Here is a 16,139-nt window from a genome sequence, read left to right on the forward strand (position 1 = left end):
TCTGTGTGTGCTGCATTTGGCTTTGTCCAGTTTCTCGTTGGAGATTCATTATATTGGTGCTTAGTGATGAAGTGAGGAATTAATCCACTCTCCCCTCTGCATCTGTACATGGTTTAAGTAGTAGGTATATAAAAATTCCAATGCAGGCTGCTTGTGCTCAGTTACTGCCTGGCTCTTGGCCAATCTTTCTCATGTTTTGTTTTTCTACATGCAAAATAGACAGGAAATAGTCCACCACTTCTGTGGCTACTAGCTTTGTGCAGTGCTTGGGTAAAGCATAAAAGGATGTCATTGCTTCTCAATCACCTTTTTTTTTCAGGCTATGCTGATGAATAACATCACAATAAATGAAAAATTGATCAAAAATTTCCAAGGTAAATCTCAATAAATTACATCAAATTAGACTATTTAAATCATTCTCAGTTATATGTCTTCATTATATGTCTATTCTCCATTATATGTCTATTGGTAAAACTTCTCCATCCCAAAGCATTAAGAAATATGACAGCTTCTTTCATTATTTCAGAAAATGAGTTCCCAAATAGAACTATACTTAGGCTATGTATAATAACTGTGGTAGCATAAAACCTTTAAAAGGATCGGTCCCAAGTGCTTAAGAATACAAACTGGTGGACAGATTAGAGTTCTTGTATAATTGGAAGACTAGGGATAAATGACAGAGTATAGTAAAGAAAACCACCAATTTAAAATTACATCCATGAAGGACTGTACATTTTATGTTGCCCAAGGTTTGTTGCAAAGATAAATTTACATAAATGATGGAGCAGAGCCGCTAGGAAATGCTGATTCATGGGCCTATAGATTTCAGACTAGAGGTAGCCAAGTTACCAGTCGACAAGCTCAAGGTCTTTCTTGAAGAGTGGTGCATGAAGATGTAGTTTACATTATTTTAATAAGGATTTTAAGTATATTCTCCTGATACATTTAATTATTTTGGTGCAAAAAATGAAAAGACTCATATAGGCTACTTAATACACAGTACTGAGGAGAAACTCCAGCGTTGTTTAAAGTTTTATAAAGGTAACAGGGTTGTAGTAAAATTGGCATTGTACAGGAGGAGATAAAGCACTGTTTATTGTTTACATTTTGTGTTTTACTGCATTGTGTTCTAATTTCTGTAATCCAGTTTTTGTGTTTCTTACATGTCATGTCTTACACTGTTTTATTGCATTGTTTTCCAATTTTGTAATCCAATTTTTACAGTGTTTATAATATGTCTTATACTGTTCCTATTGCATTGCTAAATTTCTGTAATCCATCTTGAGCCTCAGTGAGAAAAATGGATTATAAATAAAGTAAGTAAATAAACTGCGCTTGTATTGTGCTTGTGGTACAGTGTTGTGCAGATAACATAAATTAATCTGAATAGGGACAGGCAGGCAGATTATTCTGCAATTGGATAGAAGGATAGATATATTGTATTACTGGTTTTAATGTTTGTATTTATTTTATTTTAATAATGTATTGTATATCTTATGTTGCAGACTGCCTTGAACATTAAACATGGTGGAGAGGCAATATAGAAGTTAAAAGCACAACTGGAATGAATCAAGAGAGTTTATTTCATTCCAGTTGTGCTTTTAATATAGTCTATAATCCCATTTCTGTCTAATCTAGCATGGAGAATTGTTATCCCTTGGTGAAAGAAATAGTAGTTCATTTATTGTCCATATTTCTTTTTCTTTTTGATTATTTCCCACTTTATTTTTTTAATGTATTGTGACCCAGATCACTTGAAAGAGTTGCAGAAGGAATATGGGAAACTCCAATTGGATATATATCGGTTTCAGAAAAACCAGACTAACCTTCAGAAGAAATTTACATATGACATGTAAGTTTGACATGTGTATTATAAGCACAGTGTGCATAAGCCAAGTTGTTTGTCAAATCTTCAATATGATTAGTTTTCCTACACTGAACTCATCAATGCTAATAGTACAGTGTTACGTAGTTACTGCAGTCTAAGCACAGGTTTGCGCTTTAAATTGCCATAAATTCAAGAAAGCTATTTAAGTATGTTGTTTTATTGGCTGGTGAATTAGGCACTTTGTCTTGGTTTTGGATACTGAAAGCTACGTATGTACAAGAAGCTGATACAATTACTTACTGTGCAGAGATATTTCCAGTCAATGTTCCTACGTCCTTTAAAAATAAGTGCAAAAGTAGAAATATTAAGTCTTAGAGGAAAAAATATACCTGATGTAAAATGCACATTTTGTAACCTTTGAAGCCAAATACAGCCCCCCAGTATAGAGGGGGGGCAGACACAGGAGTCTGAATATACTCATATTTGAGCAGTCTTAGGCAGGTAGCAATAACTGAGACAGCCTTCAGATGTCAAGCAGGCTGTCTTACATAGGTGGTTGTAAATATGGGATTATTTAGTGGGTCACAACATGTACAGCAGACCTGCTTTAAAGGGGGCATCTGAACAGCCAAGTTCTGTTTTTTGGTTCAAGGTCTCAATGTATCAATCAGATGAAGGAACTGAAAGAACAATGTGAAGAAAGGATAGAAGAAATCTCTAGAAAAGGCAGTGAGATACCACGAAGCAAGGGAAAAAAAGATATGTCTGACAATCATTACCAGGTAAGATTAAAATGTGTTTTGAAAGGGTTATTGTTACACAAACACTGAGGTAGGCCAAGTTGTTTTCAGCCTGACATTCAAATCAACTATATTTGAGAGTGGGTCATATTAAGAAGGATATGGTGGCTCAGGAGCCAATGTACGAACTTTGGACACATACTGCTCCTGGTTGCTGCTACCTTAAACTTCATCTAAATGAAAGCTTTAAATGGAGAAAAGAGGGATCGTGACAGTTTCTTTTCTGAACAAGTTTTTAAATGCTATTCTAGGAGAGCTGTTTTTATAATATTCAAAGATGCAGTGTTCTAATTCATCCATTTTTGCTGACTGTAAATGAACTAAAATATAGTATAGTTCAGTAGCCACCTTGTTGGCTTGACCCAGGTGGGTTGCATTTGTTCAGGCACATTTAAAAGTCCCTAGTCTGGTAGCTTGCCTTAAATTGCACCAGTGGAGTCATAGTAGCAGTGCAACTGAAATGCAGGTTTGTACTGCAGAAGCAGGTGATCCCATCTGTTTACTCTCATGCTGCATTCAGATGTCACAAACCTCTGTTCACGACAGACCTGATTTTGTAGGGAAAAAGAGAACTCTGATTTATCCAGAAGCCCATACCTGGCTGGATGTTAGGACAAATTAAAAATTTAATTGAAGACTTCCAAACCAGGAAACTTCAGTCATGCTTTGTGTGTGATGGGGGAAGGAGCACATGAGTTTGGACACAAATCTGGTTGATGGTTGTCATAAACAGAGGTTGCTTAATGATGTGTCAATAGATCCACATGATCAGTAGAGTATTTCTCTAGTTTTCAGTTCTGTTGGAAACTGATCACGCAGAGGTGGGATTGCTGATTCAGGGGCACCCAAGAGATGCTGCCATCCATACAAAATGTTAGCAATACTTTTTGCCTGTCTGCCTAAGTACTAGTTTATGTAAAGCCTTGTTATCTGGAGAAAATTCCAATGTATTGAAAACATTTCAATCTACTGAAAACAACTAGGCTGCTATTTATTTATAGTCTGATTTCCTGCTGAAAGTTAAGGTGGATTACAAACTTTAAATTTATGCAATAGAAACACTGTAAAACATGACATATTTAAGAAATTCAAAAACTGGATTACGGAAATTAGAAAATGTGATGGGTTCGATCCAGCATAAAATTTCTACTTGTGCAACCGGAAACACAAAACCAACTGCAGTAACTGCTTGTGTCAAGACAAACTTACTGAATCCCAGCTAGTATTTCTGGGCTTTCAGGAAGTGAACCTAAGAGCTTCTTCATTCTTAAAATGGCACCCTGTGGTACAATATAGGAGAGGGAGGAGACTGTTACACAAGATCTTGTGTGTGTATATTATTGTGTGGAATGACAGGTGTGGGAGCCTTCCTGACCTCCTCAGGGAAGTGGAAACTATAACAGAGCAGCTGCTTATCTTTCCCATTTGCAGGGTGGAGCCTTCAGCAGTCTTTTCTGTCACAGTGGGGCATATTGAGAGAGTGGTCCCTTAGATTTGTGGGTCTTAGGTCATAAAGAGGTTTGTAGCTGATTGTTAATACCTTGAACTGAACCTGGAAACTAATTAGTAACCAGTGGAGCTACTTCAGAACAGGTGTAATATGCACCTCCTGACAGTAATCATGCTGTATTGTTCTGTACCAGCTGTACCAACTGTATGGAAGCACAAGCCCATGTACAGTGCATTATAAGAGTCTAGCTTTGAGGTTATGGTGGCATGCATCCACGTGGTAAGATCAGGCGAATCAAGGACGGGAGCCATCTTCCAGGCTAAATGAAAGCATTTGTTGTTGATGCTGAATTAACTTGCTTTTCCAGTAATAATGCCAGGTCTTGACTAAGTAAGAGTCAGCTGAACTGCATCAAATGTGGCAAGGACAATGTACCCCAAGTCATTAGCATTCCCAACCAGCATTGCCTCTGTCTTGTTAGTATTCATTTTCAGTTTTTTCACCTTTAGCCATTTAACTGCAGCAGCTAGGCATGGGCTCAGGACCTCTATAGCAGTGCTGGGCATTTTTGACAAAGAAATATAGAGCTGGGTGTTGTCAGCATATTGATAACAACCAACTCCAGAATTAAGAATGATTTCTCATACGGGGTTTCCATGCAGATGAAAAGGGAATGAGGATAAGTGTGATCCTTGTAGAATCCCATGGGACAAGTCCCACACTGATGAAAACTGGTCGCCAGTAGCAACCATCCAAAGCACATTCCTTGATACCTACTTCTACCTCAGATGCCTCAACAAGATGGCATAGTCCACCGAATCAAAGTCAGTAGATAAATCCAGTCACAACAACAAGGAGGCACAGCTCTTATGTATATTAAAGCATACATCATCAAGTAAAGCCACCAGGACTGTCTCCGTTCCATACCCTGGTCTGAAAACAAACTGAATGGGGTCTAGAGCTCATGAGGAAGACTTAGAGCTATTATGCAACCATTCTTTCAATCCCTTGTCCAGAAAAGGAAAACCAATAAGCCTGCCCCTGTTAGGATTTCTGTGCTAGATTCTGTAAATTATAGGATGGCTGTAAACCAGTAGTAATTGATTTATAGTCATTGGTGCAATCTTTTTGCAGTTTTACTTCTGCTTTAAACCTGGTGTTGTATAGTGTATATTCTCATGATCCTTTTATTTTAACAATGTAATAATAATGAATGCCGTTTAACACAAATAAGTTTTTAGACTAGTAAAAGGACCTTCCAACTCAAATTATGTTGTTTGAACAAACTTTGTACACGCTTTTATAGCCTTGAAAACCATTGACCTTCAAGCGTCTATAATAAACTCCTCTGCATGAAAACTGTTGACATTCCACTTGTTTAAGTGGCTCTTACACTATGTGGATAAATAAGATAATTTGTCACCTTAGATGACAATTAGGTAGAGGTGAGTAGAAGATGTATAGTTACTTTTCACATAAATAAACAGGTAAACCATACCTTAAAATGAAAAGATTGAACATTCACATTTTTGAAAGTTTATTATATGCATGGTCACCTTACATATTATAATATCTTAGTTAACAAATGAGCACAAGTACAATCCACAGTGCAACTAAACAGGTAATTTTAAATTCCTTTGGCTTTGGTTGAAGGTATTTTAGTATATGCTTAACTTGCCAAATGAATTCAATGAAACTTTAAAGATGTGGAGATACAAAATTTCCAGAAATGATAGTCGTAGGAAAAATTTGATTTAAAAATAATGTACATTCTTTCCTTATCAAACCTAACCTTATTTTAATTAAAAACAAATTGTACTGTTTGGTATAGTTATGAAATGTTAATATACAACTACCTTAAATTTATTAAATAATAATCACACCACATATACCCAGTGTTCAATATGGGCTTGGATCCCACAAAGGATTGCTATAGATGGAAGGGATTTCTATCCATGGAGTTCCCAGGGAAGGAGAAGCTGCTGCTGCTGGAAAGAGAACTGGCAGGAACAGCAGGGGGCAAATGAAGGTCACCACCAGGGGGAAGCCGGAATTCGCAAAAATCACTTCCCATTGGGTCTACAGAAATCCTATGTAGGATTCAAGCTGTTGTTCCCTAAAATACTTATACACATCTTAAATTATTTTTGCCAGTTGGGAAAAGATGAAGAAAATAGAAGCTTAAAATATTCACGGTTTAAATTTTTGTGAACAAAAGGAAGCTTTTTATCTACGCTTAAATACAGACTCATTATCATGCAGAAATGAACGAAAGTGTGTTACTTAGAGAGATGACGCAGAAAAGAAGCATCTTTATAATAGCAAAAAAAGTGGACATTCAGTTACACCTGTTAATACTGTACTCCCTCCACGGTATATTATTATTATACACACAGGCTATGAGCCTATGCATACTTGCATGAAAACAATCCCCATGGAACTCTGTGGGTCTGCCTAAGATGGCTGTTATATTGGGAAGTAAGGATGTGACATAACCTTAAATTGCACATGGTGCTTTTTACATATTATGGCTACAGGCCTCGTTTCTCCATGTGTACAACACAAAGGTGGAGGGGAGGGAGGGAGAGCTGTTGTTGACAGTGACTCCCCAGCATTTATGCATGGAGTGAAAGAGGTGCAGATAGCTGCTTGAAATGCTGCCTTTTTGCTCCGAAAAAGAGGGGGATCAAGTTATTTTTCTGCTTTTCCATTTCCAGCATGGATTTTGTTCTGATTTCACCATGTATCTCTGCATCAGTTGTCAGTATTCAAAAGCAGAAATATTTTTAGCATGGAAATTTGTATTTGGGTGGTTGAATAATACAGGTGCATATGTATTTTAAGGTTAATATTCCAGTACCAACATTTGGACCACCAGAATTCCTGCAGCATGACCTGACAAAACAGGGAAATGAACCTGAAGAAAAACAGAAAATATCTGAAAACTTAACTGCTTTAGAATCATCAAAACCAACACCCTCCATAAAAAATGTAGTAGAACTGGATTATCACAAAGACAAAGGTAAGATTGGTAGCAAATAAAATGTTCATTTGTTTAAATCATCACCAGCAGTTAACATAAAATGTGAAGCTGCATTTCACAAGCCAGGTTCAAATTAACTTGCAACTACTTTTCTCATGTGGGACAATGTTAGTGGTTCATGAACCTCTTTCAGTATAATGTGTATGTATCTGAGTAATGCACAGAGACATGCCAGTATTTAAATAAAGATCCTTAATTTTGCACAAGTAGGATCTTGTTTCCTGCAAAGATTGTGACTTCTGAAGTTCAATTGGTTTAGCAAAGTCTACCTTCCTGTGAACCTCAGAAGTAAGATTGTCATGAATTAGGGCTGTGCAAGGGTGGCTAAATTCGGTATCCCGAAGCGGGAAACTAATTCAGAAAACCCCAAAATCCGAAGCGGCAAGCTGCTTCGGATTCGGGATTCGGGAATCACTTCAGTATGCTCCGTGAAGATTTGGAGCATACTGAAGCGAGGGGGGGAACTCCCCCCCACTCTCTCTGGGGCAACCCCTCCACCTCCCCGGGGAGATCCCTTCACCCCCACCCAACCCTGGGGAGATCCCTCCAACCCCCACCCACTTACCTGGGTTATCAGTTGGGCGGTGGTGGCAGCACAAGGCTGCGTGGCCTGGAGCCGGCTGGCTCCTCTGCCGCTGCGCTGCCGCCTGAGCCTGCGGGGTGGTGGGGAAGGCCGGAGCTGCCTCCTCCGGCCCTTTCTGCCCCTCAAATGGCCGCGGCGTGCCGGTGCCGTGGCGGCCATTTGAGGGGCAGGAAGGGCTTTCTCCGCCTCCTCCGGCCCTTCTTGACCCTGAAATGGCTGCCACGGCGCTGGCACACCACGGCCATTTGAGGGGCAGGAAGGGCTGGAGGAGGCAGCTCCGGCCTTCCCCACCACCCCACAGGCTCGGGCGGCAGCACGGCGGCGGCAGAGGAGCCAGCCTGGAGCCACTGCAAGGTAGGTGGTGGGGGAGGTGGGGGGTTAATGTATAAAGGGCCCCGCCGCTGCTTGCAAGCAGCGGCAGGGCCCTCTAAACAAGTCCCGAAGCTTTCCAAAGCATTTATGAATGCTTCGGAAAGCTTTGCTTCGGTATTCCAAAGCGGGGCCAGCATGCTAGCCCCGCTTTGGGGGATACCGAAGCATTCCGAATTGGGTTGCTTCGGGTAACTTTACCCGAAGCAAAACCCGAAGCGCACAGCACTAGTCATGATCTATGCCAGGTGTCTGGTCCTATTCTTCTCCTGTTCTTTCCTGTATTAGGATTGCAAAGAAATTTCCTCCAGGGCATTCTGGTGATTTCTGTGTGTCATTATCCTACAATGGAAGCCGAGTTGGTTTGTTTCAGTTGGTCATATGGTGTTTCTCTTCTTTGAGCACAGGTGCAATTTTTCATAATATGAAGATTAACCTCTAAATTATTGTTTGGATCCATACTACCTTTTGCAAAATGAGAAGCACATTAAATCCAACCTATTTTTCTTCTTAATGTGTAAAGTGCTCCTCAGAGTATTGAGCTTAGTTTCCTGTGCAGTGTTACAAGTTGGGGTGCGCGAGAGAGGCAGACAGTAAGAAACAAGATTTTTTGACCTCCTTATGAAGAATTTCATGTTTCTCTCATAATTTTACTGTTAGACCAGCTGTCACTTCTCTTGCTGAGGTGAAGTTGCTGGATTCTAACACAGCTGGCCCTGTTGTTTCTGAAGGTCTGTGGCCAGCCAGCAGCATTCTCATAATGTATCTACGCTTTGTTGCTTATGCTGCCTAGGAGCTGGCAATGCCATCTACAGTTATTTTTTTAAAGTAAAACTGTGCCTCCCAAACGCAGCTGCGATACCAGTTCCTGAAGAAGTACTACTATTTTGTTTCTCACACTTCTCCTCCTGTAGACCCTGAGGTGTGTGGAGGATGAGGAAGTTATAAAATCTAATTGAAGGAGGAAAGTAGGCTCCAGATACCAACATGTTCAGGTTCCAGCAGGGAAATTAATTTGAAGAACACATGCAAAGTTCATGAAAGCACTGTGGGTCTTCTTGTTTTCCCAATATCTCATCCTCACACTACTTCCTGTCACTCTTCTCTCCTTCCTAGCCACCAATCAACAAACCTACCTACTTGGAAGGTTTGGCAATATTTATGTACTTCATTTATAGGCCACTTTCCTCCCTAGTCAGGACTGAAAGCGGCTTAAAACATTCCTCTCCATTTTATCCTCATAACCATGTGAGACAGGTTAGGCTGAGAGTGTGTGACTTGCCCAAGGTCTCATTGCGAGCTTTCACGGGGAGTGGGGATTTGAACTTGTCTCCCAGATCCTAGTCCAGTGCTCTAACCACTACACAATTTAGTTCATAAATCTTATTAAGGTAGGAAAATGCATGTACATAAATTGTACCTGTAGTGTTAGTGCAACCTTTTGTATATATTCCTTGTAGGTGTTGCATTGAGAGTAATACTGGGTAACGAAGAAGAGCCATTATGTTCCCATCCCCCTTAGTTTCTTTAATAAGGTATAAGATCCCTGGAAGTTCCCATGTAAACTTCTGCTGCAAATCTTAGGTTATAAAGGCTTGTGCAGTTTTTGCCACAAAATCCCTGTGCCAGCATGAGAGCCTACTGGTTGTCTTTAGCACGAACTGACTTTGAGTTCCTCTTAATTTTTTTCAACTTTTTGTTTGATTCATTTATAATAGGTTACAGCTGGAAAGTTGATCTTTATGGCCCTTTGTATAAAAACTGGTGTACTGGGGTAAAGAAACAGGGTTTGGTGTAAATATACAAGTATTCTTCTTGGGAAGACCAACTCCATTTACAGCCATGCTGATTCCTAGATGCTTTATGTATGGAAGTTACTAACCTGAGACTAGGTCTTTGAGAGAAAATGGCTGAACTTAGGTTCAGGACTGTAAGTGTTGAAAGGTTTGTGGCTTAGCTCAGAAATGTGTTTACAGAGCTGATTGGAAGCACCTGTAAAGCAGTCTGTTTCCCAGAGATTCAACCTTGGAGAGACTGTTCTCAGAGAGCTCTGTGTTGACTCCCTAGTTTTTCACACAGCTGTAATGCCAATGAACAGCTTAGCCCTGATTAGTTCTTGAGTTGCTGGGTGATTCCCTGAGACCTGAAAAGATGACTTCTCAGCTAACCAAGTTTAATAAGTTTTCATCATGATGCAAGTATGCCAGAGAGAAGCTGAAAGCTGCATGCTATTATATCACCTCAGCATGTCCTGATGTCAGACCAGCTGAGCATGAGAAAGGGCTTGCTTTCTGATGGATGGGTGAGATATGCAACAGTGGAAACCACTTAGAGCTGCTTAGGTATCTACCCCTCAAGTTTTTGATAGGCAGTTTTAATACATTAGCAACAGTAAGGATTTTTTGTTTTAATTCTTGTTGCCTGAGTAAGAGTGCTTCATGCTTTTGGAGACATTCCTTAATTTAGAAACTTATTTTTTACTAAGCTGAGTCTGGAATTCATGTCTTGTGTGTGGGTACACCCCAGAAACGAGCCTTGAGATTGGAAAGCCTAGCCTTTGAGAAAGGAAGAGCTTTCCATCTCACACAAAAGGGAACGTGTCCTTGCCTGCCTGATTGCTGGAGTGGCTGTGATCAGCACCCAGAATTGGGAGGTGAGGTGATGGATCCCCTATACCTAATCACCTGTAAATAGAATCAGAACATACCTTGTAACTCATTATTTCTTAAATTTTGTTAGCTTGGCTCGCTGTGGAAATGGAACTAGTCTTGAAAACGGACTTTGGACACTTACCATGAAGGGTCCTTCTCCTCTGAGGAAAGGAGGACATCTTGGATTGGACGGTGGGAATCACCCAAGATGTCCTCCGCCTCAGAGGGAGAACGGACTTTGGACACTTACCGTGAAGGGTCCTTCTCCTCTGAGGAAAGGAGGACATCTTGGGTGATTCCCACCGTCCAATCCAAGATGTCCTCCGCCTCAGAGGGAGAACAGTAAACTGTACATATCAGTATAGTTTCAGCTTAGTCTATGTGTCTTGACTTCATGATACAGTAACCTGGATACCTTGGACCTTAATGCATTAAGAATATGTTGGCATGGATGATCTTGCCTTTAGTGCAGAGGCAGAGAACATGCCCTTCAGGCCTGCTCTAGTCTTACATTTGTCTGAGTTAATGAATGTGCAGTTCTAATGATGTAGATTGTAATGGAGTTCTGTGTTAACTATTCAGACTAATTTGATGTCTTTTACAAACATTTTAAAACAGGTTTTTATAACAAATGAACAGAAAACTTTATTCTTCAGGTTTTCTTTTAAAATGTTTTGAAGTTGCCCATTCTGTGAAGTAATGGTTGTAAAAAGCAGTTATACATGAAATATTTAATTGTGCTGTTTTTCAAAACAGTTGTGTTCTAATTGTGATGTTGCACTTATTTGCATAAGGAAATGATGATGTTGTTGCCATAAAAAAAGAAGAACCAAAAAAAGAGGAAGCAAAGCATCCTGTTGACCAGCACCAGCCATCAATACTTGCTAAGCCCAGCACAGATCACAAGGAACTGCATCCAGAACCTGGCACAGAAGAGAATCCGTATGAAGATATTAGAAATGCACTTGGCGAGGTTGTAGTAGAACGGCAGACTGGCAGATGGCCAGGACCCATAGGACATCGAGACACCAATCAGGCAAATACAGATGATGAAGAAGTTGAACGAGAACAACTGTTAAATAATGATCTGCAGCAAGATGACCAGGAGATCAGTAAGGATGGGTAGTATAAAGCTCACTTTCCAAGCACTGATTTTGATTTTATTGTTAAGGTATTCTATACCATCTCTCTACCACAGCACCTGATGCAAATCACAGAACAAATATCACAAGAAAAAAAAATCCTCTCACAACCAAAAAGTATTATAGCCCATTAGCCACATTTGTGCATAGGAGGAACTGGAGCAAGTACAACACATCTGTCAGCCGGTAGCTCGGCATCTACCATGTTCATGGAAATGATACACACTCTTTCATTAACATGCACACTTTGAGGCATTTTAGATATGGCATTCTGTGCTCAACAAGCTCTCCCTCCCAATCCTGTTTAGAATTGTTCTGTTAAAATAGAGAAGAGTTGTCTGAAAGAATATGTGTAGGTTTCTATACATATATGGTGGACGTCAAAATATTTATATAGCCATTGCTTTAAAAGTATATTCTGTAGTAGATAAATTTAAGCAGGGATTGGTGTATAAACAGATATTATTCTTGATAGCTAAATTAAAAAATCATGTTTAGAGGCAGTATATTTGAGCAGCCAAGGAGGAGGACAGTTAATTGCCATAACTAGAAGGAGCTTGTCTAGCCAGCCCCGGAAACAAGGATAGAAGAGAGAGCTTGGTCAAATCCACTAAGGTTATTCTTTGGTGACTATCATCTTGCTTCACTCTATGAAAACAGCTTCTCATTTCGGTTTTCTTGGCAGGAGCAGTCCTTAACGGCAACTAGTACTGAATTGCACTACTATTGTGAAATATGCTACACGTATACTACTTCTACTGCATTGGTATAGCATGAGGAGTCCCATGCAGAAGCATATTTCTGTTCCTCTCAAAACAAGGCTCAGGAATATGAATAGCCTATTGCTAAGAGAGTGGTAGCTCTTCTTACAAATTCCTGCCTTGAATAATACTGGTTCAGCCAGCAGGCCTAGAAATGTATGGATTAATCTCTGCAAAAATGCTCTATGTAACAGTATGTTACATAATTATATATAAGGCTCATAATTATATTAGCCTGCTTGCAGACTCCATCACAGAAATGTTAAAGTGGTGAGGGCAGGGAGCTACATCACACAATTGTACTGATTTGTGCAACAGGAGATTACTGCATCTGTACTGAATACTGCTTTATGAAAGCATTTATTCGTTTGTCCAGTAAAAGGTGTGTGTGTGTGTGGGGGGGGAGTAGCTGTAGCTTGTCAAGATCACATGGACGCATGAAATCTGCCTTATACTGAATCAGACCATTGGTCCATTAAGGTCAGCATTGTCTACTCAGACTGGCAGCATATCGCCAGGGTCTGAGGCAGAGGTCTCTCACATCACCTACTGCCAGACTGGCAGTCTGTCATTTACAGTGATGTGGGGTGGAAGATTTTCTACAAAAAGTATTCTGAAATGGGGAATTTTCCAGAAAATTTTCCATCTTGTATTAATCTATAAGGCTGTTCTGCTGCAAATCTATCATGTTAGATGGGCTAAATGAAGGATATGAAGTATAGACACAGTCCAGGCTTGTACATGCTAATGTTTAAGTTTTGCTAACATTATATAAACATTTACATTATTTTAAAATTATGTATTTAAATTTGAATCAGAAAATGTTTCAGAAACCCCACATCACTGATAATCTCCACCTGGTTTTCAAACATAACAGCAGGTCAGATACCTAAACCTACAAAATTTTTCAGCTGGGGGCAGGAGAAAGACTAGATCTACGAATCTGTTTCCTGGTATACAAAGAAATGACCCAGAGACTAGATCAATGACAAATGATGATTAGGAAGAATGGACATGTTATAAATGAAATACATAAAACTTGCATAGTTCGCATTAATGACATACTAGAACTAAACAGTGTACACTTGTACTCCAAAGAATTTAATCTTTAAGTAGTATTTTGCCCTGAAAATTTTCCTTCATTTCAAGGAAAAATTGAAAGTATCAAAATATTGCTAATATGTTAAGTCTCTTTATGTGAATTATTGTGAAGCTGGAAGTGAGTGGAGCAAAAACCAGGGTTTAAAATTTTAGAATGCTATTGCAGTAAAGGGCTTTCCTTTTCAGTTCATAATATAGATACACCCAGATTTTGCTTGCAATTATCTTTGCAGGGGAACTGGCAAGCAAGACATCAAGACAGGGTAACAAAGGAGTGGACTATAATTTAGATGTGAATGAGGCAGAGTCTGAAACAGATAAGCAAGCTGCCCTTGTTGACCATCAACATCATTTAAATGGTAAATCTATCATTTCTGCACTGTTTCAGGAGTTTAGAATGCCTTCAAAATGCTTTTGCAGAGAATTTGTCTATGCTTGATCAATGCTGTTGGAGTACTGCAATGACTTCTTAAATATGTATCTTTCATTCAAAATGAAACCAGAGTTTGAGTGCTAATTCTTGCAGCAAAGAAAAAGTAGACATTATTGGCTGATGTTCTTCCCTGGGAAGAAAAGTTTTACATATTAACATCACAGTTGTTAACATGGATTTTGCATAAGCCTTCAAAGAAAGGCATTGCTGGCTTCTACTAACACTGATATTCAGACTCTCAGTATAATTAGAATTAAAATTCCTCTTTCATTTCAGAATCATGAATATCCAAACAAGTAAAATTTGAAGATCAACAAAAGCTGTGAAGAAAAAAGTCAGCATGTGACACTGCAGAGCAGAACTGTTTGAAACCAGCTTAACTCCAGTCCTCAAAGCTTGAAAAACTAGAATCTCACTGCTAGGATTTGTTTAAATCAGCTGACTTCTGATTTTTTAATATAGTAATATTCTGGTATTACACACATGAACTGTGCCATTATGACATTTCATGAGGAAGAAAGTTGTCTATACTTCGTCTTCAGAAGCCTAATTTAGTTCTGGCTGGAAGTTACCACACAAACAAGTTGCTGTAGAAGTTTGTAGGTGAATTTTAGTGTTAGAAATACTGCTTTTACCTCTTCCCACACACCCCCTTCCCCCAGTTAGGTAAAGTTGTTTGAATAACAACTCTTTGTTTTGCTGGTTTTCTGATTTAAAGTGGTGAACTTAGTTGTCTAAGTTTACACTCTGTGCGCTTAGATAAATTCAACTGGAATCAGTGGGACTTATTTCTAAATAAATACGGATTGGACCGCAAGTGTATTCTTTACCTCCTCTTTCAGACTATGTTCTTTGCTTAAAACAAAAAGGCTTGATAAGGTTTTGTTTAACCTCATGCAGAAAGTCTTTCCAGACTTTTGGTAAAGTGGATTTTCTGTTGACAGTCTTTGGTATTTAAGTTGCTAACCAAGCATTTATGATCCCACAAATCATGAGCTGGATAAATTTACAAAACCTTCCATAAGCCGTCTGATGTCTATCAAGCATCTTGTTTGAATTTAAAACGAAGAGCTGCACTACTGTAATTGTCTCAGACTGGAAAGGGCATGCATGGTATTAACTGGTATTAATATTGCTCCTAAGCACTTCACAGTTGAGGAACTTGTGCTTGATTTCACCAGTTACAGAAATACATCTTAAAGCTAAGGACAACAAGGATACCATGTATTGTCACAATGGAAGATTACTTTTGTAATATTTGTTAAAAGTTGACTGTAATGATTGTATATACTTAAATATTCATTTCTGTATAAAAGTATTGGCTGGTTTTGATTACTTTTAATAAAACTGAGTCTTATGTTTCTGTCAATACAAAAAGGGTTCTTAGAATAAGAGCAATGATCATAGGTTTATAAGCCTTTACTAGTCTTGTTAACAGCATCCCATCTCTAATAAAAAGTTGCACTCAGCTAAACTCAGTTGCACTCAGCATACGGTTTTGTAAAATATTTTGCAGTGGTTATTAAGTGGGTACATTTGTTCGTATCACCAAAGAAACAAAAGTGGCATGAAATATGGGTTAAAGTAGTTCTTTACAGTTTTTTAAATTTACTTGCTTGGGGACAGAATTATGGCAGCTTTTATTACCCACCACCCGCAATCACTATTTTATGGCCCAGTCATGGATAACATACTAGATATAGAGGAGTTAGCTGTGTTAGTCTGTAGTAGCAAAATCAAAAAGAGTCCAGTAGCACCTTTAAGACTAACCAACTTTATTGTAGCATAAGCTTTTGAGAATCACAGTTCTCCCTCGAGGCGGAGGACATCTTGGGTGATTCCCACCATCCAATCAGGGAGGCAGGAACTAACTTTCTTCCTCTTCCGGTCTAGCCTGTGGGACCACCCTCTCTCCTGTTCTTTCCTGCCTCCAGGGAGAGCAGTTCTATGCTGGCCTAGCTCTGCTGCCTACATTCCA

General features: G+C 39.3%; 1 protein-coding gene across 2 annotated transcripts in view; it reads left to right on the forward strand.

The window, feature by feature from the left end:
* GOLM1 (golgi membrane protein 1) overlaps window positions 1-15,870 on the forward strand; it is a 29,961-nt gene extending 14,091 nt beyond the window's left edge. For both annotated transcript variants that reach the window (XM_054987661.1, XM_054987662.1), the window contains exons 4-10: window positions 320-374; window positions 1,750-1,852; window positions 2,481-2,610; window positions 6,923-7,100; window positions 11,519-11,836; window positions 13,962-14,087; window positions 14,438-15,870. In XM_054987661.1, the coding sequence (XP_054843636.1) occupies window positions 320-374; window positions 1,750-1,852; window positions 2,481-2,610; window positions 6,923-7,100; window positions 11,519-11,836; window positions 13,962-14,087; window positions 14,438-14,445 (918 nt within the window). In that variant the 3' untranslated portion in view covers window positions 14,446-15,870. The remainder of the gene's footprint in view (window positions 1-319; window positions 375-1,749; window positions 1,853-2,480; window positions 2,611-6,922; window positions 7,101-11,518; window positions 11,837-13,961; window positions 14,088-14,437) is intronic.
* The last annotated feature ends 269 nt before the right edge of the window (window positions 15,871-16,139 follow it).

This window comes from Eublepharis macularius, chromosome 8 (assembly GCF_028583425.1).
Source record: "Eublepharis macularius isolate TG4126 chromosome 8, MPM_Emac_v1.0, whole genome shotgun sequence".
NCBI classification, from domain to species: domain Eukaryota; kingdom Metazoa; phylum Chordata; class Lepidosauria; order Squamata; family Eublepharidae; genus Eublepharis; species Eublepharis macularius.